The sequence below is a fragment of the Ornithodoros turicata genome, chromosome 2 (assembly GCF_037126465.1).
Source record: "Ornithodoros turicata isolate Travis chromosome 2, ASM3712646v1, whole genome shotgun sequence".
In the NCBI taxonomy this organism is placed as follows: domain Eukaryota; kingdom Metazoa; phylum Arthropoda; class Arachnida; order Ixodida; family Argasidae; genus Ornithodoros; species Ornithodoros turicata.
In genome coordinates, this window is record NC_088202.1 from 28,814,015 (window position 1) to 28,840,839 (window position 26,825).

At 46.6% G+C, this 26,825-nt stretch overlaps 1 protein-coding gene across 1 annotated transcript in view; it reads right to left on the reverse strand.

Moving 5' to 3' along the window:
• Positions 1 to 383: 383 nt before the first annotated feature.
• LOC135385260 (protein turtle homolog B-like) overlaps positions 384 to 26,825 on the reverse strand; it is a 114,261-nt gene continuing 87,819 nt past the window's right edge. Inside the window, exons 2-16 of the mRNA XM_064614463.1 lie at positions 14,676 to 15,023; positions 14,299 to 14,598; positions 13,900 to 14,154; positions 13,532 to 13,813; positions 13,175 to 13,441; positions 12,759 to 13,079; positions 10,686 to 10,982; positions 10,396 to 10,581; positions 8,485 to 8,592; positions 7,047 to 7,331; positions 6,331 to 6,489; positions 6,208 to 6,241; positions 5,575 to 5,741; positions 5,291 to 5,503; positions 384 to 2,252 (exon numbers count right to left, since the gene is read on the reverse strand). Of these exons, the coding sequence (XP_064470533.1) occupies positions 2,089 to 2,252; positions 5,291 to 5,503; positions 5,575 to 5,741; positions 6,208 to 6,241; positions 6,331 to 6,489; positions 7,047 to 7,331; positions 8,485 to 8,592; positions 10,396 to 10,581; positions 10,686 to 10,982; positions 12,759 to 13,079; positions 13,175 to 13,441; positions 13,532 to 13,813; positions 13,900 to 14,154; positions 14,299 to 14,598; positions 14,676 to 15,023 (3,386 nt within the window). The 3' untranslated portion in view covers positions 384 to 2,088. The remainder of the gene's footprint in view (positions 2,253 to 5,290; positions 5,504 to 5,574; positions 5,742 to 6,207; positions 6,242 to 6,330; positions 6,490 to 7,046; positions 7,332 to 8,484; positions 8,593 to 10,395; positions 10,582 to 10,685; positions 10,983 to 12,758; positions 13,080 to 13,174; positions 13,442 to 13,531; positions 13,814 to 13,899; positions 14,155 to 14,298; positions 14,599 to 14,675; positions 15,024 to 26,825) is intronic.

Here is a 26,825-nt window from a genome sequence, read left to right on the forward strand (position 1 = left end):
ATCTCTTGTTCATCTGAAATCCAAGATTTTATTTAAAAAAATATCAAAATCCCCCCAAAACTGCCTTTTCACTGTTTCACCCTGCTGCACAGCTTCCAAAATCAGGCCTGATTTTTGTTCCCCAATTAAAAAAAAAAAAAAAAAAAAGCCAGGCCTAAGAACACAAGGGTATAAATAAGCATTGCAAGCTAGGGAGAACACCTGCTCACAACTATGGATGCCAAACATACTGCAACATATTCCAATGGGAGCATCTGCATGTAAGTAGATGAGCTCAATAAGGCAGGGAGCGTGTGCATGAAAGAAATAGCAACACGTTTCTCAAGATGTCTGATCAAGTTAAAATTATAGTGTCTACAAGTACTACAATAAAACAACACAAACCATGTACAGAAGGAACTCATACACGTGTATGACCTTCACAATTATTTACACACGCATTGTACACTTAACATAAAACATGTACACTTAACAAGGAACGCAAACAACACACGAGAACTCACTAAAAATGCAGCATGCCACATGGGACTGTGCTCTACTCAAAAGATGTCACTGTGCAAGACACATGCTGCATCTTGTTTACTAGTGTTGAGAGTGTACACTAGTTGCGAGAATAGTGGTGTGACGCACGGGAAGAGCAACACAGCAGTGTAAGCTCAGCATTTGGCAAGACATGGAATGGTAGAGGCACCCCCATCTTGAGTAGAACATAGCCATTAGGCAATTAGACCGAGCACATTTGGCTGGGAATGAATCTGCTAAAACCGCTAAAAGATTGGGATGACATGAAAAATATTAAAAGGCCACATTTCTGAAAGTGGCAAAGAAGTAATGGATGCAGTAGATAACTTTGCTAGTGCTAAGAAAAGGAAGGATAAGCCGTGTCATTTTTTTGTAAAATATCTGCTTCCCCCACTTCGCTGAATGCCTAGCATGGCACTTCTAGAGTGGTTACTGGAGCTGGAATACAAACAGGTCCAGGAGGCGCGTGGGAAAGCGGATGTGCTGTCCCACAAGTTTGAGCCCAGACCTCAAGCAATGCCAGCGCTGTAGTCTGCAGGGCTCGGAAATTAAGGGTTCAATTTGGAGCAATGACTGCTCTTTTGGAAGGTTCTTTACTTTGCACACTACAGCAGCAGTTATACTTGAATGCTGCCAACTGTTGTGAACATTACGCTACATGTAAGCTTTTCCCCCCAGGCTTAGCAGAGTGGTTTCAGCATGCCCTGCTCAGTCTGGAAGCATTTGAAAACTCGAAAAATGCAGTAATTAAAAATGAGACGGCTGTATCCCTTCCAGCATGGTCAGGCGGTCAGTGTGAAATGCAAACTTCCTGCTTAATACTAGTAGGCGCGAAATGACAATGTGAGGGAACAACATGAAGTGAAAGTTTGTGGCACATTTGTCCCTCGTGCTATTGTATCCTGCAAGGGCAGCTTTGATTCTGGCTGGAACACAATCATCACCACTATCACAAATGCGCACTATGCAAATCCACATGATGACAATAAAACATGAAGGCACGGTAACAACAGAAACAAGACACAAGCAGGAGAAACTTGAGCAAAGAAAATATACTGCACATATGTTCTGCCTGCAAACTTGCATATAAGACACTTCCAAAATCACAAATATTCCAGTCAAATGAAAGGCACCCTGTGCACAGTTTGTCCCAACCGCAGCTGTGCCCACTGCAAGCGTGCCTAAAACAGCACACACACACATACTCTACAAAGTAGCCGATAAGTGGTCCATACTCTGCTGCCAATGAACACTCAACACTGCAGCGAAGCAGCAGTCCATTTTCGATGTGATGAGGCACTAAATGCACTTCTTCCCGCATCTTCTCTGTGAGCCTTGTTCAGGTGAGCCATCCCATCGTGACAGACGACGGGGTCTTTTGCACACACACACACAATTTCTCACGCAACCGTGAGCCATCTAAGTCGCTTCTAGTTTCGAACTTTCGAACTTACAAATTCACTTCAACAGCACTGGACAGACGCCATCTCACAGTCCAGTCGTTGCATGTGTGGCGGATGTGGTCACAGCCAACCTGCCATACTATTTGTTTTCGACCAATTTCCATCATACAATGATTTCACGAACGATGCGCCTGCTTCTTGAGTTCGGGGTCGAGTAGCCAGATTCGAGGCTTTCGTCGAAGGAAAGAGAGATCTGCGGGTTCTTGTCCTCATCTCCCATGGTGGCATAGGGGTCCGGGAGGCCACTTACGTCATAGTACGGGGAATCTGCATTGCAAGATACAGGCAGAGCACATTTAAAGATATTGCCAGTCCAAGATAACACGTTGCGAGTTCATTCTTATGGAGGACAGCAAAACTTTACTCCGTCATTCCAGTGAATATTTAGTTTTACGTCCTTTAAAAAATACAGTCAAACTCCATTGTAACGAAACTCGAGAGACCGCAAAAAAAAATTTGTTGTAAAGGTAAATTCGTTGAACAAGGTAGTAGTACAACATCCTGTAGACCTATGAGTACGAATGCACAATGTACAAAGGCCATTGTATCTTAATTTTTTGGAGTCATATTAAAGTAGTGAACACTAAGCAATAACCAATTGTCAATAATATCACCTAATTGTTTTTCTCGGATTTTTTTTTTCGTTTATTTTTCGAGCTTGAAACCGTGAGCAAAGGCAAAAATATAGTGTCTAAATAGGAGATAACTTTGAGTGCTCCTGAACATTCTCATAATCCTTTGTGAAGGACTACATATTTTTCTCCAATCAGTTTCCATATTTTCAATACTCGACTTGAAGGGCAGCTCATGTATTCCTCTTGGTGCGTCAAATGGAGTTTTTCAGTAATAAATTTTGGACACACCGTCATGCTCCACAATAACTACACTGTCCCTGTTCTTGTGTACATTTTTATTTCTACGTAATTACCGTCATTTATTTTCTTTGCGGCCCTCCATGATGTGGTGTAAAGTCAATGTGGCCCGTGACTCCATTTGAGTTTGAGGCCCCTGCCCCACGAGAATGGTTACAACTGCAGATATTGGGCAGAAGTGGGCTGGATGTGAACAGGTTCCAGATTATTTATTGCACAAAAACATCATGGGCTACCAGTCGCCGCTGCGCTGCTTACATGTTTTTGACATCACTATCACCTGTGTGACAATCGTCGAGTATCTGATGAGGATCGTTTTAAGGGATAAATTCCAGACTTCCGACCACTAAAATACTTTCTGTGCAGACACGCAGAACAGCAATGTCCGTCGCTGACGCCAACAACGAATGTTGGACTCGTTCACACCGAGCTTGCGTGATGCCTCCGCGTAATCGGAAGTCTCAGCTTCCAATAGCTTGCCCTTTTAATTTCACAGTGTAGCTGGAGTGTCTCAGTGGCGTTTTCAAGCCACTTTCAGTTTTTAAAATGTGCAGGCGCACACATAGGGTTGCCACCAGGTCGGTATTATACCGGCACGGCCGGTTATTTGCTCTCTCTGCCGGTTGCCGGTAGGAAGGTGATACCGTCAGCCTTTTGCCGGTATTTGTGGCTCAACACCTTTCATAGGGGCTTTTACAGGGTTTTCCTTTCAACATTCCACTGCAGCTTGAATAAATCTGGAGCACAGATCCAACTCCGTAGACACCAGTCGTTTTCTTAATTATTCATTATTATCAATGTTGTCTTGAGCCAGTACGCTCGTTCTTTCTCTCGCTGTATACTGTCCACCCCTCACTTACTTTCCCTTTCCCGCGAACATTTCCTCCTTTCCCTCAGCCGGTATTTTTCACTACGAAAGGTGGCAACCCTACGCACACACGTGTCCAAAGCAGCAGAGCACCCACTAACACGTGTGAAAGAGTGACATGCTTTGCTTTCACCCTCTCTCAGTATCATGCTTTGTCATGTGACTCGCCACTGTAGACGACTGCGGAGCTAGTAGCTGGCAGGTTGAAAATGCACAGGGATAGAAGCCTGTGCGGAACCTAGGTACCGCACTTTTTACACGCAGTACCCAATGTTGTTGTTTTTTTTCGTCCACCCTTAATTGCCTTGACAAAGCACAGAAAGTTTGTCTCCTAGCATGTTGCATGATGTCACATTATGCTGGTCAGTGGTCACAAATGCAGGTTTACTACTTGTCTTTTTGATGAAGTCGGTGACATAGTCATTCTTATCTTTTCCGTGGTGACCCGAGGCACAATATAGTTAGGGCCTGACTTTTTAGGGTTAAACCCGTATCCGCCCGATATTTACCCCCCGAACGAAATCTGTAAAATTCGGGTTTAACCCGAATCTACCCGAAAACATCCAGGTCACGTGGCACACTCATAAGCGTGCATGAAAATAAAGTTTGATAACATTGCTAAACATTAGTTCCATGTTAAGACAAATTTTTATTAAACAAAAAAAATCACCCGAATACACCCGAATTCCTGACGACAGAATATGCCGTAACGGGATTTAACCCGAATACACCCGAATTTTCGAATGAAAAATATCACCCGATATTTACCCCCCGAATTTGGCCAAAAATAAAACCCGAAAAGGTCAGGCCCTAAATATAGTGGGAAGCCCCATCAGGGAAAGAACGGCGGGAGGGCAAGACATGGCATATAGTTTGCTGTTCCACTAGAGAACTTCGTTGTACGAGTTAGAACTTTGTGGAACAAGAGCGCAAGGATATGTACAGCATGTTGTTGGTTGGCATACATCACGAAAAGGAATGAGACGCAAAATGCAGAAATGGACAGAACAGCGTTCATCCGATGGAACACGCCTGAAACTCACTTCGCTGTTCCGGCATGTTTGTCGTAAAGAAACTGTAAATGTTTGAAAATTGCATTAGCTCTGTGGTTGTCTGACAAGACCAGTTCGCGGTTCTTTCATGAAAAAGGTATTCGTTTTAACAAAGTTTGACTGTACTTTCATATACAGTATTTTCCATAAACAGTACTATATAGTACAGTAGAATTTTTTGCAAATAATACTGTACATAAATACAAAATCCAAGCCAATCCCATCCCATCCTATCCTATACTACACGCAACTTCAAGGATGATGCTATGTCATACAGCCTGAATAGCTCAGAAGAAAACTACAAATCCAGTTGTGACTTGGAAGAATTTTTATCTATGCTTCCTAGGTAGATTTTGCTGCATTTCAGCTGCTTTTCCTATGTCTCCTTTGGCATTAAAGTTTGATTCAATAAAGTACATTGACTAACATTCTGGAAACCACCTCTACTTCATTTTGTTGTAAATCCCCTTCAAGACGCAAGTTAACAGGCTAACAAAAGACAGAGGTACTCACGTAGGTGCTCTCTGTTTTTCATGTTCATAACATCCTCATTGAGACCCTGGTAGTCGTCCTGTGGATAGTAGTAACTGGACGGAGGTGGCCGTGAGTCATAGGGCTGGTATGAGGACTCTGGTGCCATGTCCCCTCCTTTCACCCACAGCTCTCCCTTGCCCATGTCACCTGGGTGGGCACCGTCCAGCATGTCACCCGAGCCATACATCATTCCTGAACAGGGACCACACAGTCAAGACCTGCCCCATCTCTGCTTCTCAACAGAAGAAAGTTTCCCTTCCTACCATTCTGCATGGGGTGCCCAGAGTTGTGTCCATTCATGATGTGCGAGCTTCCCATGCTGGTACCGTAGATGTTGGTGCCATGCTTGTTGAGGTCATCTCCGTTGTTGTCCAAGCCCTTGCTGACATCATCGTGATAGTATGGGGCACTGATAACCTTGGGGCGGGCGCTGTTTAGCAAACAAAAAGGTAATTAGTGCATCGCTACATTGCACAGATACTTTACACAACAATGAGGCTTCTCGGATAAATGTGGCATTCCCCAAAATTGCTGCCTACATTTTCAAAGTTACACAGATACCCTATTATTCGTGTACTCTTCAGTTTCCCTGTATCTTGCCCCATTTTGGTCAACAGTGCACCTGCCTTACATACTTCTGTACGCTGAAGGAGGGATTTGCTTTGAAACATATGGGGTTCATGTATGTTTGCAAATGGCACAACTGGATGTGATGTCCCTGCAACCTTTTTGTTCACTGAACTTTTCAGAATGAAAGTTGTTTGAGCTAAGACAAGCTCTATCCCCTCCTAGGCAAAGATTGTTTGTGGTTGTAGATATAAACCTTAATAAGGTCTTATCTGAAATAAACAGTCTAGGCTGCAGAATCCTGCAGTTTTGCAAGAATACCAACTTACTTTTGGACTTCTGATTCATAGTCCTTCTTGTTCACTGAAAGAATGAGAATACATGACTGTGAGATAAATATTGGTCTAACTAGGAAGTGTAGTGTGCTACACAACACACTTCCACAAACATACCTTTCTGAGCCTTTCTCTTCCAGCAACAGCAGACGAATGTCACGACAAGCAGGAAGAAGAGACCAGCAGTGACGGAGACAATGATGACAATCTTCATTGTCATAAGTGACACTGGGGCTCCCACAGGGTGAGAGTTAGTCTCAGTTGTCAGCATAAATTCTGAAATATTTATAATCAAACGTTTATAAGTTACAGGTATCACGTGACAGAATACATGAAGACTGTGTATAGTGATCTGCTCACAAATGTAACCCAAGAAACACGAACACTGGATATCACAGAATGGAAAGGAAGGCTATTTTCGTTCATTTCTCATACTTCTGATTTCCTCTATTGATTCCTATTCCAACGAAATCATCTCTGCGGTTCCAAAACCATAGTTCAGACTCCAGATTGATAGAATTTGCACTACTGCTCAGTAAAAATAACAAAAAGGTGTGAAATTGAATGTTTTCAAGGGTAGTGGAAAATTCCAGGGCATTCCCTACATTGAAAACAGTACTTCTGAATTCCAGGGTAATCAAAGACCTCCTGGAACCACGTAACTTGCAGTGGAATACCCACTCCTATCTCAAAATAACGCTGCACCTCTGGAGTATCGCTTCAAAGATTTGTGCAAATGCTCACTGCATGTGACTGTTCACTGTCAGCATCATGATTGTTTCTGGTGCGTTACACATCCTGTACGACACTCCAAACCCAGGATCATAACATACCGTCGAAGGGTTCAGCAAGGCGTTCATCCCCACACCACGAAATGTTGCTCTGCAGGCAAAGGAGCACCCGAATGTCAGCGTAACTGTCAGCAGAGGGACCATTCTCCGGGAGTTCCAGAGACAGCTGAGGCCGATCCACCTGCATCTCTGCCAGTGGCTGCCAATCTTCTTGGCCCCTGAGACGGCCTTCCACGCGGGCCACTAGACGTTCTGCGCTCGAATCCACGTTGAAGTACACAGTGCCAGAGTCGCGGTCATACTGGGCTGCCAGGGGACGGGGCATATCTGTCGGGGGGAAATATCAATCAGCCCAATAAAGCAATGGCTGCACACAGACGCTGGAGTGAAAACAAACAGGTGCACAGTGGAATACAGTAGAACCTCGTTAACTCAAACTCTGATATCTAAAAGAAATCTGTTAAGTTGAAGGCTATTGCTCCTTTCCTGAAGGCTAAGGCTCCTCTACTTGCCATGCATTTATAACCACTTATCTTGAAATATGTTCGAGACAAAATTTGGATATCTCAAAATCTTATGAGCAAAAATTTGTAAAATGTGAGTCATCATCGCAAGGCAGCCTCACGCTGGTGTTCGCCTAAGTTATTTTCTACCATGGCCGGTATTGCCATGGCAGTGTTGTTGCACGGAGCGGTCGCAACGATGGCCGGGAAGGCAGTTCTCTCACGAACGTCACATGTTCGTCATTTCCTTTGGCTGTTTCGTTATCCTTCACGGTGCCACATAAGCGGGCATCAGTTACTGTGTGTGAGTGTAGCATGTTTAATTCCGACACAAAGCGCGCCTACCACTGCCAGCTCTATGACTGCGTGGGCACACTGCATGCTAGTGTGCACTCCAGCTGCAGCCAACATTGCTGTGCATGCTAGCTTGTCCCTCGTGCATGAAGTACATCTGAAACTCGTAAATTAAAAAAATGCTACAATCGAAAACAGCGATCGCGTGATGGCCGCAAGGGAGTGGTGTCTACGGCAATAGAGCTAGCCACCTTTCACTGAGCTCTTAATCTTGTTCTGTTACGCAACATTTTTTAGTCAAAACGGTGCGCATTAAAAGCGTGCAAATACGGCAATCCCTCATATAAACAAATACGCTGCAGCAGCTTGCCTATACATATTAGAAAATGACCAGAAAAACTACTGCTGACAGTATGTTACTGGGTACAACAGTGATTTCTACAACTCCTGTCAGATTTACTAAACATGTCTACTCTAAACATGTGTGTGTTGGTACAGAACTGTACCAACGTTTCACTCTACAGGCTAATGTAAAGAAGCTGATGTGCAATATGTTCGATTCACATGCATTTGATTGCCTCATGCATGTTCAAGCAAGTGAGCATGCACAAAACAAAGCAGAAGAGCACAGAGAGAATGAAAAGGTTTCCAAAAGCTGGAGAAACTATAATTGCTCCTGTTACCTTTCAGGTTAACCTTGGTTTGAACTGTTATTTCTTCTGAGTAAGGACTGAAACCGCGTGGATTGACGGCAACAACCTTCATCACGTACTCTGATTTGGAATCCAACCCTAAAGGAACAAAATACCAAATGCACATCAGTTACGCATGTAAGAGAATGAATTATTGAACCTGACTTAGGAATCACAAAGAAGTGTGCAACATTACTGAGGGTTTCTTTTTGAACAAAACCAGTGGTAAAAAAGTGGTCACACTGCAAACCCAGGCAAAAATCTGGACTGGTCCAAGAGTGGTTCCAGTTAGATGTTTGATGGTCCCGAAATGGTTCCAGTTCAATGCGGATGGCCCCAGCTGGATTCCCAAGTGTGGTGGCTGGTTCCACTTTGGTGACATCAGTGGTACCACTCTGGTCTCAGATGGTTCCAGAAGTTCCAGCTGGAGCCTCACAGGTACCATTTTGCTCCCAGAATGGTCACTTGAGACTCCAAGTTGGACAGCTTCCAGGCTTCCCCCTTTGAGATTCCATCTTGTCCACACTTGCCATATATCCTTCTGGTTTTGTTTCATCTATTACTCTGATCAATTTTAGCACATGCATGATCTCTTTTTACTGCTGTTTATCCAGGTGCGCACGTCTGCAATCAAATATATGCTGTATCCCTGTAACTCCAATTCGTGCACATATTCTCATCTGAAGGTGACTTTCACCACAAGATATTAAGTACCATAGAAATGTAAAAAAATACATCTCAACAACGACGAAAATTAAGCTAAATATGTAGAAGAAAGAAAACGAAAAAACAAACACAAAGAAGAAAAGGTAATTGCAGAGGCTGATGCAATGTGAAGACGCCACGGCGGCTACAAATTCAAACTTTCAAATGGCGAGAGCTGAGAGCCGAGAAGGAGAGGAGAGGGCAACAGGCCTGAGTGGCAGTTCGAACTTGGACGCGTTGCAGCAAGTTGGTTTTGTCTTCAGTTGCCGTCCCAAGGATGGTGTATCTCCTGTGCAGTATTTCCGTGTGTTTTAGTGCGCTTTCTAAGACAATGTGATGACAATGGTTCCTGTGCAACACATTGTCGATTTCCCGGAAGAGTTTTGACGCCAAGAAGACGTAAACGGCGTAGGGGCAAGAACGCACTGTGAAATGCCAATTGGACTTCACTTCGAGAATGTTTGCAGGTATGAGTGAGGACCGTGATGCTTTGATTACTATTAATTAGATGTTTCATTTTAGAAACTCAGGAGAAACTTGAAGACAAACAGGATAAGAAGATTCTGAACGTACGGTGAAGAGGAAGGGGGTGTATGCCGCGACCTGCATGGAAAACAGGAGTGTCATGTGTGGCCAACGAACGAAAGCTCCCCGTAGTCCGTGAGTGCGTCGCACAGTCAGGCATATGCCTTGTCTAGACGACACAGTGAGTGATCAGACTTGTACTATGTAGTATGTACATGTAGAGATGTATTGGTTATTTCTTTCTGCTCAGTGTATGCTTTTAGCAGAATAAACGGTATTTACTTGAACAATATGTGAATTTCTATGTATTATTTTCAGTCATGCATTCAGTGGTCCCAGCTGTTAAGTGGACGGATCACGGACCGCTTAGCATAGGGGACCACTGGATCAATTCCACTGGTTCCACTTTAAGTGGGACCATCGTGAAACTGGTGCCACTTTCAACTGGTCCCAGTCACTAAGTGGTCCCACACTCAAAGTGGGAACTGTCCAATAAACCACTTTGAAGTGGTCCCACTCCGGATTTTTGCCTGGGAAACTATTGCAATACTACCAAGATCAGTCAAACAGAGACATGGCGAACGTGAAGTTACGTCAGTTAGGTTAGGCTAGGCTAGGCAGGACAGAAACAAACAAAACACCACACCACTAAGACAAAGGCAGTCTCCTCACCAGTGATGGAGCAGGGGTTCAGTGTACGACAGGACTCGTTCTTGGTATGTCCAGAGGGAACGTGGGTGTATGTCACCACAAATTCTGTGTTTGCAAAGCCACCGCTGAATCCTTCCAGCCACTGTAGCGTCACTTTGTCAGAGTCCACACTCACAACTTGTACACGAGCTGGGCGGTCAGGAGCACCTGCATCACCACAAGGAAAATGTTGTTTAGAGCAGATTCCAGAACTTGTTACAGAACTTGCTTGCTACAAAGATTTCCTGCAAAAAGAATATCCCAAGACTCACTCTTTTTGACAAGCTTGAGGATGGTCCTCTGTACATCTCCCACTTGATTCCAGGCGCGGCACGTGTAATCTCCGTAGTCACTTTCTTTGATGTCGGACACTGACAGGGTTCCAGCATACAGGTCGTCTCCAAGGTTTGTAATGTTGGTGGCATAGTTTGCGTAACGTTCCAGAATGCGCCCCTTGAACATCCACTCAAAGGAGGGCTCAGGGTAGGCCTGCATCTTGCAGCGTAGCACAGCAGTGTCACCAATGTCAAATGCCACACGGTTGTAGGTGTGTCGCACTTGTGGAGGATCTGAGGAATGGGTAGTGGAATGTTATTGCAAAAATGTTAGGTAGATTGCACATCTAGCAGAGTGCTGCTCAAAGCACGCTGGACAACGACACATTTTTGGCCAGTGGAGATGAAGCAGAGCTGCCCTAATGCCATTTGGGAAAGATGGGAGGAGGGGTACTGGTTTACTCCTCTTAGAGGGGAGTCTGTCGCGGGCCGTACGGGCTTCGATCGCACGAACAACTGTTACCACCACATTACTGATTATCACCACATTCGGTATTTGTGGTGATAATGCGTGCAAGCCGATACGTACAGTAAAACCTCCAAAGTCGGACACCTCCCTACCTCGGACAACTCCCCGTGTCGGACAAGATTTCATTGCACAGGCAGGCTCCCATTGAAACTACATGGGGACGAAATTCTCTATGTCGGACACCACCCTATCCCGGAAGTAGGACAGGGCTTTCCCTGCTAAGTCGGACAAAACCCTGGCCAAATTACCTCAATCTCGGCCCATCTTTGCACCAAAGACTCAAAATGGGCCAGTGGCCTTGACTTTCGCCCCTTTTTTCCCCTATACGGGTCTCAGCATTTTGTTGCTTTAGCTTTTCGAGTCCAAAAACAAGTGCTGTCAGTCCACATTGTAATTCTTTGTGTGAGCACTTGTCTTCGGTTTGTCTAGAGCCTTTGAACGCGCACTGCACCAAAGCAATGAAAAGCGGGCTGACGCTTCAGAGACATGTCCTCGCTGCTCGAAAAGCTCCAGAGATAATGCCATTGAGTGGAATCTGAACGGAATTGAATCTACCAAAATCAGTAATAATTGTCAGTGAAGAATGGGTAGAGGTACCACTACCACCAGGTACCACGAAGGACCATAAATTGAAGAAGGGGGACATTTCTGGCAACACAGCTGTGATCTTTTCCATTTTTTGTTTCCCTCATATTCTGTAACTCGGACACCTCTATAAGTGGGACACGCTTCGGCTGCACCGCGGGTGTCCAACATAGGAAGGTTTCACTGTATATCATGGGCAAGTGGCATTGTTTTTCATACGAAGTGACACCCATTCGGGAAGAATGTTATGCATGTGCATCGATAACTAGTGGTGCTGTAAGCACGACAGCCACAATGAAAAGCAACGCTTGTTTGCTGCATTCCAAGCTGGTGCATCAGTTTCATGACAGATTCTCTTCTAAGAGGAGACCCCGACACTCTCGATCTTTGTCTTTCACAAGCGCCGTTAGGGTTGCTCCGGCTGGTGAAACTGTACTATTATCAACTATGCTTTGTGCTGTTTCATGTATTGTACATGTCATGAAAATAAACTGCAATAAGACAGGTCCAGATTATATTCCTCCAGCGCGCACAAAGCAGAAAAGTAAGTATGAAAAAGCAAATAGCAATATTTGCTGTGAAAGTTAATGTGAAAATGGTAAAGCTACAGTTTACTCTGTAGGATACAATTTAATAATTTTATAAACGTATAAATATCTGCACCAAGTTTGTTCTACCCCGAATGGCAATGCTAGTGCAGCATTCTGTAACATGCACTTAGTAGCTGCCACATTAAAAATAATAACTGCATAGATATGAAGCAAATAAGTGCAATACGTCGTATTTCCGTATATCAAGAGTCAGGTGAAAATAGCGAAAATGCTAAAATTGCTCTTCGGTTGAACACAACAATACATATATGCAATTCTGCTCAAGCCTGCATGTGTGAGACGTAAAGCCCAGTGAAAATATCACAGAGTTACGGAGCGGGAGAAAGCAAATAAAGAAAGGCTTACGTTCAATCCGCAGCTGCATTTCAGATACAGCCTCTCCTCCGAAACCATTGTCGAAGTGGCAGGCATACTTCCCACGATCCTCAGGTGTCAGTGCATGATCAAAGGTAAGCGTGCTTTGTGATGAGAACACTTCATTATCCTCCACATTCTCCACTGTCTTGATGCTGAATCCGGCAGTTGTAGCATCAATGTCCTGATCACGGTGTGTCCAACGTACCCGTGGCTTAGGCTTGCCCCTCGCACGACATGTAATGGACTGGTTCTGGTCACCAGCCTTGCGAACGATCTGGGGTCGCAGCGGGATCACGATTGTAGCTGCCTCTGCAAAAGTGCCAAACCAGAATACGTTTGCACACATTCTTCTGAAGATTTATAAATCCCGTGGTAAGGGATGCGATAAAGTAGGTGAAACTCACCACTGACTGCCATGTAGACAGAAGCAATGGACCCTTTGCCGAGCGCATTGTGCGGCTGGCAGTAGTATCGTCCTTCATGGCTGTTGTGGATTGCCAGAAAGCTCTGGTTGGCCCTGTGGCCAAGGGGAATATGTTCCTGTCCCTCCCTCCACCAACGGTACTCGGGACGAGGCCACCCAGGAGGACGGGCACCGCAAGATAGAGTGAAGGGGCGGCCTGCGACGGCTGTTGGGCTGTTGGGTGTGATCTCAGCCTCTCCAGGCTTGTCTGTAGGAACGAAATTAATGGTAACGGGACATGGTGAGTCTCTTTGAGACAGAAGAACAGCAGTGCTATTGTGAGCCAGGAGGCACTTACGTCGAACGTGCAGGATGACTGAGTCATTGCCAATCACTTCTGTATGTACAGCAGACGTGGATGGTCTCATGTGGACAGCAGCCTCACACACGTAAGTTGCGGCATCGTCAGCGGTCACACGCTCCAGACGCAGTGTGTCTCCCTTCTGCCTAAAAGTAGCATCTCCTTCTCTTTGCCAGAATACAGCGTGAGGCTCTGGGTTAGAGGCTATATTGCACTTGATCACAACATTCTCTCCCTGGGACGTTTCCTGCTCCGGGAGCACGCTGACACGTGGACCATCTGGAAAAAGACCGCAAGATTTGTAATGAAATGATCGCTATCTAGTTAGGCTCGCTGTGCATGTTGAAATCAGCTGCAGTACTTACAGAGCACACTCAGCTGAAGGTCAGAGTGTGTTGGTTGAAGAACTCCATTATCAGCTACGCAAGAGTAGGTTCCGCTGTCCTCCGGCGTCACACCGGGAATAGTGTGGTTCGGAGTGTTTGACAACAGCTGACCTCGCTTCATCCAGCGCACAGAACGGGCAGGTGGGTTTGCCACCACAGAGCAGGTGAGAGTGGCATCATTGCCCACCATAACGTGAAGTGGATTGAAAGGACCAACAGTGACTTTGGGAGCATCTGCAAAATAAACATTCAGTGTGTACTACGGTTACAAAATTAACAGGCAGTACCATTAACGATTAATCTCAGTGACACTCAAGAGCAGCAGAAAAGTCAAGGAGAGGAAGGATTAAATTATTTTTAGAAGGTGTCACGACTTACAGTACACTCTGAGTGTGACTCTGGCCTCGTGTCTTGCACCATCCTCCATAGCACGGCTCCGAACGACGCAACGGAAGGAAGCACCGTCGTCCTCCTGCCTCGGCGTCAGGGAGAGGACAGCAATGGTGGGCTTGTCGCGAGATCCTCCTGGCTGTAGGGTTGACTGCACGGGCACGTCATCACGATACCACTGAATCTCTGGGTCGGGGCTGCCTCCTTCACTGGCGCACGTGAGCGCTAAAGCTTCACCTTCGCGGGCCGTCGGGTTGCCAGGGCTTATCTTGGGATTTCCTGGTGGAACTAGGGAAGAAACGGGGCGTTCCAATACCGACCTAGTGCAATGTACGGCGACGTGCTGGTAATGAACCTTAACTCACTCAGTACGGTGACTTGATATCCGCTGCTGTGCACGTCCAATCCACTGCCGGCTTCCTTCAGCCTGCATTCAAAGCGCCCATTGTCCTTCTCATACTGGGCCCTAGAAATGAGCAGATCGTAGCGCCCCTCCGTGGGCTCGAAGTCCACGGTGTAATGAGGGAAGAGGGCACTCCCACTAATGGCAGCATTCTCTGTGCCTTCTGTATTGGTTCGCACCCAAAAGTAAAGTATGTTTCGCGACGCTAAGGCAGGGTTGAACTTGCAGCGTAGCTCCAGGGCTTTACCCTCCTTGACATCTAGACCTTCAGCAGGTAAAGGCTGCCCGTGAACAAGTTGGAACACTGCTCCTATGGAAGAGAAAAGATGGAAGGAGCAATTATATGTGATGCCCTTGATATTGCTAACACAATAAACTGAAAGCAACTAAACATAATGATGACCGCATGATGCTCGCGAGACTCACACAGAAACTGTGTAGAATAGAAGTGCACTACATACGACCAGTTCAATGACGTGAAAAAGAAATGCTACTAAATTGTGAAAATGAATCTGTTTACACTATGAAATTTGAGGCATGGAAGCCTCATGTCCCAACATATTCTATATTTGATACCAAGAACCCCCACCCCCTTTCTCATCTTACAGCGACAGACCAAACCAAAGCTAAACAAACATCACATATTCAGAGTCACTGTTCAAAACATTCCAATTAAATTCACAGCAATTCATTTAGAATTGAAATTTTTGCTGGCATGTTTACTGCTGTGACACGCCTGTCAATAACCTGCCGTTTCTGTTTAGCCAAGTAATCCAGTCAGCCAAGTAATCCAGTCACTGATTTGAGGCAAAACCTGTTGATTTTATCCCACTATACAACGAAATGCAACATGGCCATGCGCTGCCATCGCGGCGCACGGGCACGTCATCACTGAGTTTTTTTTGTTTTTTTTCCTTCTTTACGGGCTTTCTTTAAGACTGAAAAGGTAAAAAAGAAAAAAAAGAAACGTAAAAGAAAGAGATAAAGAAGAACAGAAAAGGAAGGAAAGGAAGAAGAAAGGAGAGTGAAAAGGAAAAATAAAAAGCTACATAAAGCGTAAATTGCTGGAAATAACTCGGTGGGGTGTTCCTCGAGGCAGTTCCCAACTTTCCAAATGACACATCGACCCTTAATCCAAAATTTTAATATAGTCTCATCCAATCAGCATTCAGTCGGTAGACCGTCCCGTCCATTTTTAAAATCTTGATGGATGTTAGATGGCAGCCCAACCTGTATGGGGGTTTTCTTCTCATGACGTCACTCGCAGGAGAGCGGATTTGCCGCACTGACGCATGTCCGATGGTTTTGATCCCCTTGACTGTCATCCGCACTGCCTTCGCTGTGTGAACATTATTTGTACAATATCTCTGTAATTGTCATACACTCAACGTCTGACGTAGTTTACTAAATAGCATATTTGGCCGCGAACGAAAACCAGAACCGAACTTCGCCGGATCTACTTCATGATGACTATTTTCGCCTTTTCGAAGCTCACTCTAGATGGGTGACGCTGTAGTGAATGGACCCTAACGCCTAAAAGTGTTACTTGTCCCGGAGCTAAAAAAAGCTACACCTAGAACGTGGGGTCCCTTCACCGTAGGACATTGATGTGCATGTTTAGGAAATTAGACTCTGCATTTGGAAGTTATTTTTTTCCACAAATGGTGATAAATACTTGATAACTGCTCGAAGCAGGGAGTCCTATGGTAACTGCGCGCGATAATAGCATAACAAAGAGTGCGGCTGGAAACAGAAGAGGGCGCAAGAAAGCTCTATTGTTCTCCCGGTAGACGCTTTCCTCACACGGCGCTACGCTCGATTCACCAGCCCCTGAACGTCGTTGGGCAAATGTTTCTTACGACAACACTGCGACGATACACTTCCGACAACACGGATGAACAAAACGCCTATTATAGGCACATTTTGCTTCTACGGTGCCACCCAGGGAAATGACTCGTAAAGCACACTTCTTTGGACAACGCTCACCATCTCATTACACACAGAACGACAAAGAAAGCGGCGTCATTTACTGGAGAACGAAGACAGCTTCGCCCTTTTATTTCTTAGAAAGTATACACACGCAGTTCCTCCCATGCTGAGAATAACGAGTCCCCTCTCCTATACCTCAACCCCCCCAACCCCGATCCAGACAAAGACCGAGAAAACAATGAAGGAAGCAGTAGAATTTCGCGAAACTTTCATCAGGTGTCCAAGAAAAAGAAAAAGAAAAAGAAAAAGAAGGAGAAGACGCTTCCACCTCAAGCAGCAGAAAAATCCATCCGAGGCTCTTCCGCACCAACTCCCCACCCATGCTCATTTTCGTTTTTGTTCGTACATTCTGGTCTCTCTTTATGGCTGCCCAAGGAAACAACCACTAGAGGGCAGATGGCGATCATGTTTTTCCACTTCCCTTTTATGCCCCTTCCCTGAGAAATGGCGAAGCAGCTTTGCCCATTCCCGCGAGCGATAATGAGTAGGTTGGTGAAGAGGAGTGGTGGAGGTAAGAGGAGGATAAAAAAAAAGAACAAAAGAAGATAAAAAAACGAACAGAGACAAAAAGAAAATTCTGACGCGGGACAGGAGAAGAAAAAGATGGAGGCACTTGACGGGGAGATATCTCAATTATGGCCCTCGGCGAGGTGAGCAGGTGGCAGCGTACAGTAGGGCAATTTTCTGAGATGTATAAAACCATGTTTCTTTTCCTCTTGCGTTTCTACGGCGGGAAATAAACGCGTACGACAGGCTTTAAAAAAATACGAATAATGCGTAGAAAGTAACGAAGTATTCGGCCACACACAGGCGGAGTTGTGGAAACAGTTGTGTAATCTTCGAAAATACCCAACAAATAACTTCTATCCCAACAACAGCAACCACGTGCGTTTCCATCACCTGGTCCACGGCAAACTGACGTCTACTGTTGATGCCGCCCTTTCAAGATGCATTCGACTCCACAAAGCGCGTGCTAAAGCACTAAACGAGAATGACCCAGTTATTAAAACAACTTTACTATTAAGATCATGAATTATGCTTCATGCGGGAAATGGGGAGCTTCATCACCAGGAGCGACAACCAAGTTACCATAATCGAACACCATATGGTTATAATTGGAACGGAAAGGCTTCCAAACTTCCAAAAATGCAGTCTTGCGTCGAGAGGTGCAACGACAAAAAGACCTAGCTGCGTGACGTCACGCGAACCGTCGACCGAGATGGACGTCACGGCGACACCCGTCCGACGAGGCCCACTTGGTTGGCTGGCTGGCAGGTCAAGATGAGCCATGCTTTCGTGGCTGCGGTGAAGTCCCTATTGCAACGACATATCCATGCTCCCAGTAACAGGGGGAGGTTGTCAGGAGTACCTGATCGAGTGATGCGACAAAAAAGCCGATGACGGCGGTTTTGCGAAACAGACGTACCACAGCAGTTCCTCGTATAGGACTTTAGGATTTTTTAAAAATCAGAACCTCCGACGCACATAGCGTCATACGCGTTCCACAAGTCGTAGTGCCGTATTTTGTTTAGTGTTTAAGTACGAAAGAAACTGCGACAGAAAGAAAACTACGACAGTGCGCAAAGCATCCGTTGTGTCTATCTCCAACACGTGGACGGGAATCGTATGCACCTTACTACCATGCAAACCTGCTGTATCCGATTCCAACATCCTGCAGAAGACGACACTAGTCAGACTAAAGTCCTCACGATGAAAGAAGGTTCACCGGGCTCCGGTAGGCAAGGACAACATGACCAGGAGCTGCTTAGCAACGAGAGAAACCACGCAGATATTCGAATCAGAAGACAAGGTTGCGTCCGCTACCATGCCTCACGAGTCACGACCACTGTCATGGTCCACCCAGTGCATAGAACCCAGGAGGAAGAGGTTCCTGCGGTTGCGTAATGCCAACCATCCAAACAGGCAAAGCTTATTTTCCTCGACACGTATTGAATGCGTTCCAACTGTAACCTGATCGGCAAAAGCGAAATTGTGCTCACAAGGTGATGCATGACTGCGAAATAAAACCAGAGACAAGGAGTACAGACAAATTCTCAATATAACCTCAACTTCAACCACAACACAACCTAACCTCAATACACGATGTTCGTGGCGGAAAAACATCTGCGGGACGAAGGCCGCCCGAAGGCCCAGCTGAATTACTCGGGTGCAAGTCGATAACACTAATTATACGCGTGACAATGCCCAAGCAAAGTTCGAAATTGTAGATCTTGGCACCTCAGACGGAGTAGAGTGGCACTAGCTTGTTTGAAGACAGGTAAGCATTCGTTGAAAAGTGTTGAAGACACGTTGAACGAAGTGCGAGACACACGGGGAAGAAGCCATACCTCCAGGTAACATGATAAGTTCGTGACCTTTCACTCGTTCAAGCGAAAAAGTATTTTCTTACTTTCTTACACTCGAATGGTACCTTTCCGAAGCACCCCCGAAAATCCGTTCGTTGCACCCACCCGGTCGTTCTGCTTACGCAACCCCGTGGAGTCACATACAGGGAGAATCGCCTGCGCAAAACCGCACTATCAATCTAAGCCCTCTGTGTCGAACGTCATAAATCGAAGGAGCTAAAGCCGCGGAAACAACGAACCAGCCGGTCGGTTCCTTGATTCGATTGCCTGGCGTGTCTTCAAACCGGTTCGCCTCCGACGGCCAAGAGACAGATTGAGGTCGAGGGTATCGACTGACGACGCTAAAAGAAAATGTCGTTGCTGCAGAGTTAACGCCCAGACGCAACCAGGTTTGGACGCAACGAGGATGGGGGAGGGGGGGTCTAGATAGAGGTAATATTATTGGATGTATTGATTTTAGACATATTTCTCTAACGTTTAAAGGTACTGTAAAGCAGTAGACAAGCATGATATGCCGGTGATGTGTCTAGAGACTTTGTTGCTTCTAAATACCATGTGCATAACCACACGACCGACAACGCGCTATAAATATTTTTAATTTGCCATGAAAGATCCGGCATAGTGGAGCGGTGCGACGCCTGGTGTCAAACAACCCCCTGTACAGCGGGCAACACTGAAAATTGGTATTACACAATATGACATCGGAACTTGGTTATTTTAGTAACCATATTATTAGTTTTCCTGTTTACCTATGCATTCTGAAACCCCTGTTAACAGCTTAACCTGTTAACCCCTGTTTTTGCGAAGTAACCCAGTCCTGGCCGCTCTTCGATGGGGGCTCTCCCTACTTCTCTGCTGCGCCTGCGCGCTCCTTTTGTTCGCGGCCTCTTTCGAACGAACAAACTCTGTCTGTGAACAAACAAGTCCCGACGCTGTCTGGCTTCTTGACCGTCTGACACATTTTTTTCAACGGCTCAGTATTTCATTTCAATTCGCTTATCCGTTTATCCTCAGATGTGGATCGTTGTGTGGATTGCAGGGGCGGATTTTATGGTGGATTGTTATGTCGGGCCCAGTGTTATACGCATGCAATGTGGTTGCCGCCGTATGTGTCAGAAGTACCGACTCATTTCGAATACCTAGTACAGTGTTGCCCGTAATCTTTAATTGTAATTTTCTAATTAATTGTACCGTCGATTGGAATGAAACTTGCACAGTTTTTGTCCTGGTGGCTTGGACTATCGAATAGCCACACTAAATGACATTTGATCGGTGCTGCTTTACAGTACCTTTAACGCGATAAGAATTCTCGGTTGAGGCACCCTTATTTGTGAGTGATCACGAAGGTGAACGAAGCACGAATTGCGTTTCTTCTTCTTCGTTTTTGTTATGTTCTGAGCGAAGCAGAAGAGTTTGAATGTCGAATTCCCGTGGTCATTTCCTGGCATACTTTTTTTTTTGTTTTTTTGCCAGAGTCCGAGCATTTGTCAAAGTGTAGCAATCTCGTGTGTTCTCGTGGCGCTTTCCGAGCGCAGGGAATTTGCCAGCTGGCACTTTTTCCGCCCGGTCTCGGAGCGACCGGGCAGCGGATTGCCCAACTATACCCGGTGCCGTCACATCCACACCGCGAGAGCCATCATTGGCCCGCACGTCGAAGTTCACGTTGGTTAGCAGTCAACGGAAGCCGCAGACGAGCGAACGCGCGATGCCCCTAGCGTGATCCAACGGGGGTATCCCGAATTATTTATTTATTTATTTATTTATATACCTCAAATGCCAAGAGGCATTACAAGAGGGGGGTTAACAGAAAAAAGAGGGAAGAAACAGCAACAGAAACGAGCATGAGACAAATAGCACGCAAACAGTTAAGAAACAAATCAGTCAAGAAAGAATCAAAACATAAGTAACAAACAAATCGAAACAATAAGGTAGGACCCCCCCCCCCCTCCCTCAGAAAAAATCCTGGGTCCGCCTCGGGCTATAAATCATTTGAATCTATACTAGCAAAGCCATATCTTTAAAAATTAATCCGGAATTCCACAGAGGCTGAAGGGTGTCGCGCAACAAACCCACACATGAAGTGACGACGAACGAGGAAATTTGTTAATAACGAACGTTATGAGGCGCAATATACAACGTGTCCGCGCTAACTGTGGTCAGATTCCTTTTCCAAATTGGGAAATGTTTTTATCACAATAATTGGCGATATTTTGTAGGATAAGTGAGTCACCGTATTTCCACTAATGAACTTTTTGGCCCACTAGAACTGGCCCACTTAATCGAGAATATATCGCCACCTACTATAATTGAAGAAAAAGAAAAAAGAAAAAAAAGGGAAATGCATCTCCATATTAAAATAACATATGTTATAAATAAAGCTAGCACGGACACCCGATATACAAGTTCGACGCTTGTAAATATGCTGCGACAGTGAACTTGACTGTGCTCTCAAAAGACCGGCAGGTGGCAGAGTTATTTCCGAGCTAATTGCCTACCTGGTAAGGCATGCGCTGCAAAGTGCAATTGTGCGTCTTGGGCTGACTTGACATGGAGCCGCGCCGCCATTTGCTGCGGGACGTATGAGGAAAGCCCAAAACAGAACGCCCAGACAGCTCAACTGGTCACTTCCGGAGTTCGAATCCCGGCAAAGGCAGAGGGCCGAAAACAGAGTGCATCTTATTGCATAAATGAGTTCTGTGATTTCACACGTGCATCAAGCCCGGGACTGCACATTTCTCGCGCCTTCGGTGTTCAGTGTACCCCAACACGCGTGCACTCCAAGGAACAACAACAAGCGGATGAGGCGCGGAACTTTCGCAGTGACAACGACAAAACGCTTCCAGCTGCCAGCCGTGGACCTCCCAAAGCGAAAGCCAAACAACGCTGACTGCCAAAGGAGCGATTTGTCGTCGACCTTTCCAAAGGCAATTCTTTGCGCTCCAGGCTTGCATTCCTCCACTGCGCGCCCAGCACGTGTGAAGCACACCGATGCAGCTGAGGAAACATACAGGGCTCATATCCCTATATCAGTGGAGAGCCGTTGGACGCCCGCGTGTCAACACAGCTATGTATGTTCTCGGCGGGATTTCAACCGCGCGCAAATACAACCGCGTAAACATATCATAATCTTTTAACACGTCGCAAACCTTTGGCACGGGTATAAGTTCCAGGACAAAATATATTGGCGAGAAGAGGAGTGTGTGCAAGTGCAGCTTCGGTGAGGAGACTCTGGGCTAAAAGGAAAGTGAGGGGACGGTGTTGCCATTGCGCAGTCGATACATGTACCTTTTACACACGGTTTCTGTTCGTGTTCACGCCAATTCGCTTTATTACTTTACTTTTCCTTCATCTCCCCTTTTACGTGGCTTACGTAAAGGAAACGTTGCCCGAGCAACATCCACGTCCACAACCGCTCTTACTCTCTCTCTCACCCGGTAGTTCCTTATTAGAGCTGAGCGCGGGTGCGGGTATACCCGCGGGTACCCGCAGTTACCCGCACATCGTCACGATTTGCGGGTAGGAATTCGCGATTGCTACGGGTAGCGGGTAAAATGCGGGTGTACCCGCAATGCGACCGCGGGTAATGCGGGTATACCCACATTACCCGCACCCCATGGCCAACTAAATGATCCCTCTCTGTCACACGCGAGCTCAGCAGTGCCCTATGTCGTTGGCCGTATAAATCCATGTGCCAGACTGCAGCAGGCAAGTGCTGGCGGGCGAGTTCTATTATTAATGCAGACATATATGGCTCTCTGTTGAATTGCAGTTTTATTGGCATACCATTGAAGCCGTCCGAGACACGTAGCCAACACTCAGAGTTTCCATTGTTTTAAAATAGAAACAGCGGTAAAGTGGACGAGGAACACTGCCCCCTGCGGGTCCCAATGCGGGTATACAGACAGCACTGCGGGTGTGGGTCGCCCAGATTGAATTCTTGCGGGTGCGGGTCACACATCCGCGGGTACTGTCGGGGTGCGGGTCCAAGTTTGCTTACCCGCACTCGCCTCTATTCCTTATGCCTATAAGCTTTTACATCAACGCTTTCTCTCCCCGTGAAAACGTCATTTCGTCCCCCACCCCCCTCCTCCGACCGGCTTCCGCCTTCAACCCCATTCTTATGAAAACCTCACGCACCAATTCGCAAACTGTCAAGAACCGTTTTCCCTGTATACCCATTAGGGCGATTATAACGGCGACCGTGTCAACAATAAAGCGTTCCAAGTCACTTGGACGTCGGCTACAAGCGACGACCGACAGAAACGAACACCGTTATTATTACTGCCCGTATATTGTCGGGAATGCGCGCGCACACAATGAAGTTCATAGCGGTAGTCTGCATTGGCGACGGTCTGCTAAAAAATAACGGTAAAGCGTCGAAGCATACAACGCGACGGCGCGCACACGGTGGAGTGCTGCTGTTGGTCGCCATTAGGGTTAATTACGTGGAGCTCGCAGAAGGACACGTGGACGCCGCATGACGAAACGCTCGAGCCATTGTGCCTCCGCTGTCACAGGGGGAGTGGTCAACCACATGGACTATGCCGAAGCCTACGCATTTATGTCCTCAGCTTGTCGAAAGCGTAGAAAATTGGTGACACACATGCAGTGAAGTCAGCAGACGACACGGTGCGAACGTCACTCGCATCGTGCTCTTTTACGAGAGCGAGAGAGCACAGCCACGTTACGAAGCGCGATTTGCTTCCATCGGCTGATGGGAGCAAATCTGAAATCAAGGCAGGGAGCGTAGGTAGGGCCCCGTGTTTTCGGATATTATGTTTATTTTTTTTAAAGGTGGTGGTGGTGGTGGTAAAAATCGGGTTTTATTTCTGGAGCCCTCAAACAGGGTGACATCAGGTGGAAAATAGTAATAATAATAATAATAATGATAATAATAATAAAAAACAGAACGCTTTTCGCATTTTAGATTGACATATGATGCGGAGCAGCTGCCCTGAACGTTGAATGCTTAGCGTCCTCCAGTTCCGGTATTGGTGGCTGGATCGGCCCTTTGCAAAGTTCGTTTTTATTCATTTTTTGTTTCTTTTTTTTTGGGGGGGGGAAGGTTCACCCGAAGTGGTGATGATACAAACCTGGGGCAAAAACGGGTTTTACCCTAAAACACAGGGCACAAAGCACTGTCAGCGCCACCTAGATAGATAGTCGGATCGTTTAAACTACGTGACGTAGTCCGCCAATATAGACGGGTTTAATAGGCGACCACAGCTACGGAGACAGTGGTGGTAGTGGTGACAAGATCGGCTTGCTGCAGCTGGCCTCGCTCATGTGGGCAGCCGGACACGACTGTAGCCGAGTTGCGGAGACGAGCCGCTATGAGCCGCATGAGCAGCCTCTGGTTGCCACAGAAAGCCTATGTTCGAAATCGTCTGCAGGTTGGCTAAAGTAAACGACATCATGACTCAACATGTGCACATGGCGACGACCAGCTCCCACGGCCTTGTGACTACGACGATGGCATGCCACGTCGAGACTGGGAGGTGACCCGGCTTCGAATCCGGGCACCGGCCGTGTTGTCTGGGTGTTTTCCATGGGTTCTCCTCAGACGGGGGCTTCAAGACAAATGTCGGCGCTGTCCCCTGTGAAGTCGGCCCAGGACGCATGAATCGAGGCCATGAACGCAGGGCCCCTGCGATAGTCGTGACGTTGCCCGCCTGAGCGCAGCCGACAACGGTAATCAGTTGCACTACCACCACCATAGCGAGAGGGGAGGAGGGGACATTGAGCATCGCTTTCTCTATCTAGGTGGCGTTCGCACAGCACCCTTGCGAGACCTCACATCGAATCTTCAGCTCTCTCTCTCTATCTCTTTTAGGTGCGACACTAGGAATAACACCTGCAGTTTACAACATAGTTATCGCGGCTTTCAGAATCCTAAGTAACCATCTGTCACGAAGAGCCGTTGCTGCTTCTAGGCCGCCACAGTAGGATATCCCAACCCCATTAGAAGCAGTCAACAGCCATCAGGTGCCAGATGGCACAGAAGAGACACTGCTGCTCTGGTTTCTGACTCTCAATGAAAGGAGCCGATCATTCTGTAAGAGTGGAGAAACGGCAATCCTTTGTGAGTGGAGCCCTTGTGTGTGAATGCGAGCTACTACGACCACGACCTCATTTGCGACGGAAGCAGAGCGAAGAAAGGGGGAATCGCACATCTTGCGAGCAGGTGGTCGAACGTGGAAGAATGTAGATCAGGAAGACGCAAGAGGCTGCTATGAACTCTGATGACATTCTTGCAGCGAAGTCATACACACACGAACACGCCGAAAGCATCACCACGTCACATCATTCTGAATGGTATCATTCTCGCTTCATCTGTTCAAAATGGGAGGGGTGGGACTCTGCACTTGAATTAATCGTCGCACAAATCCGGGCAAACAAAGGATCGAGCCTGTTCTCGAACCTCAAAGTGCGACGCGCTACTCTGCGTCGCTCCCCCAGCCAGAGTGGGACCAAGGTGTCCTACGACCAGGGGCGGATCCAGGATTTTTCTGAGGGGGGTCGGGGGTGCTCCTGCCTTGGAAAGCGTCCTACTACACTACCTAAGGTCAACTGAAACTATGTAACGACAGAAATTGAAGGGGGGGGGGGGGGGTCAGGACATCCGGATCCATAGATCCGCCACTGCCTACGACGACTACGAAGCATCGTATATTCTATGCTCAAGTTACGCACGCAACGATAGCGGAGCTTGCAGGGGTGGTATTGTTCTGTATGGTGGATGCCCTTGAGCATGTCGTGTGGTCAAGTCCTGTTCTTATGGCACACACCACTGCTGAATGAGACGAAGCGGCAGTATAGGAACAAATCTTTCCGGACAAATAAAGGAGCAGTGCATTCTCAGCCGCTGCCAGATTAGCAGGGTTGGTTGTCACAGCGGAGTCAGTCTTACCAGGACCATCGCAAAGAAACTTATCCACCATCGTAGACAATGCCAATGTGATGAAGATCGCCTCGTAATCTCGCACCGGAAGCGTTGGAACACCGCGAATAAAAATCCAAAGAGACAAATCTTTCCTCATTCCCACCGCCTCTCTCTTATCGAGTCAGTAGGCAACATCCCTTCTCTCCGCATATACACGTCTCCGATGAGAACCGATACAGCCTTCGGGCTACGAACGGAGAGGCACCAGGAGGTACCGCAGACGGTTCTCCCATACAACAGGAAGTGTCCCCACTGCCCAGCAGCAAGACGAACAAAACGAAAAAAAAAAAGCTGCTGTCCGAGGTCATCATTGCCTCGCGCTCAGTAATAATCGGATTCCCTGGCATCGGCCAAAAACCGGCTACCGTAAAAGAGAGCTAAATGTCGTTATATATGGGCCTACTTATATCGTGTGCGATATGTGGCCTGTTTACAGAATGGCGAGAGACCTTCGGCGTCCATTTGGATGGAGGCATATGGCTGGCTGAGATTCGTCCGCAACGCACGACTAGCGTTACGATGTCGATTGGGCCGTCGATAAAAACTTGGTGATCGGTTAGCACAAAGGGCGATTGAGATTCCTCGGCATTCATCCATCTGACAGATATACGGGTCAGGTGGTGCTTGGCAGAAAACGCTTGCGCACAATTGGTTCGAAACTGATGTTGTAGATAAAACCCTATAGATTACAGGGATTTAATTGTTGGCTCAAATGGTTACGTCAGGCAGTTACAAAGAAGACGATTAATGTAGCTTTTGAAGATTATTTAAGACTATTTAGCCATGACACGGGGGATAATACTCTCCACACAAT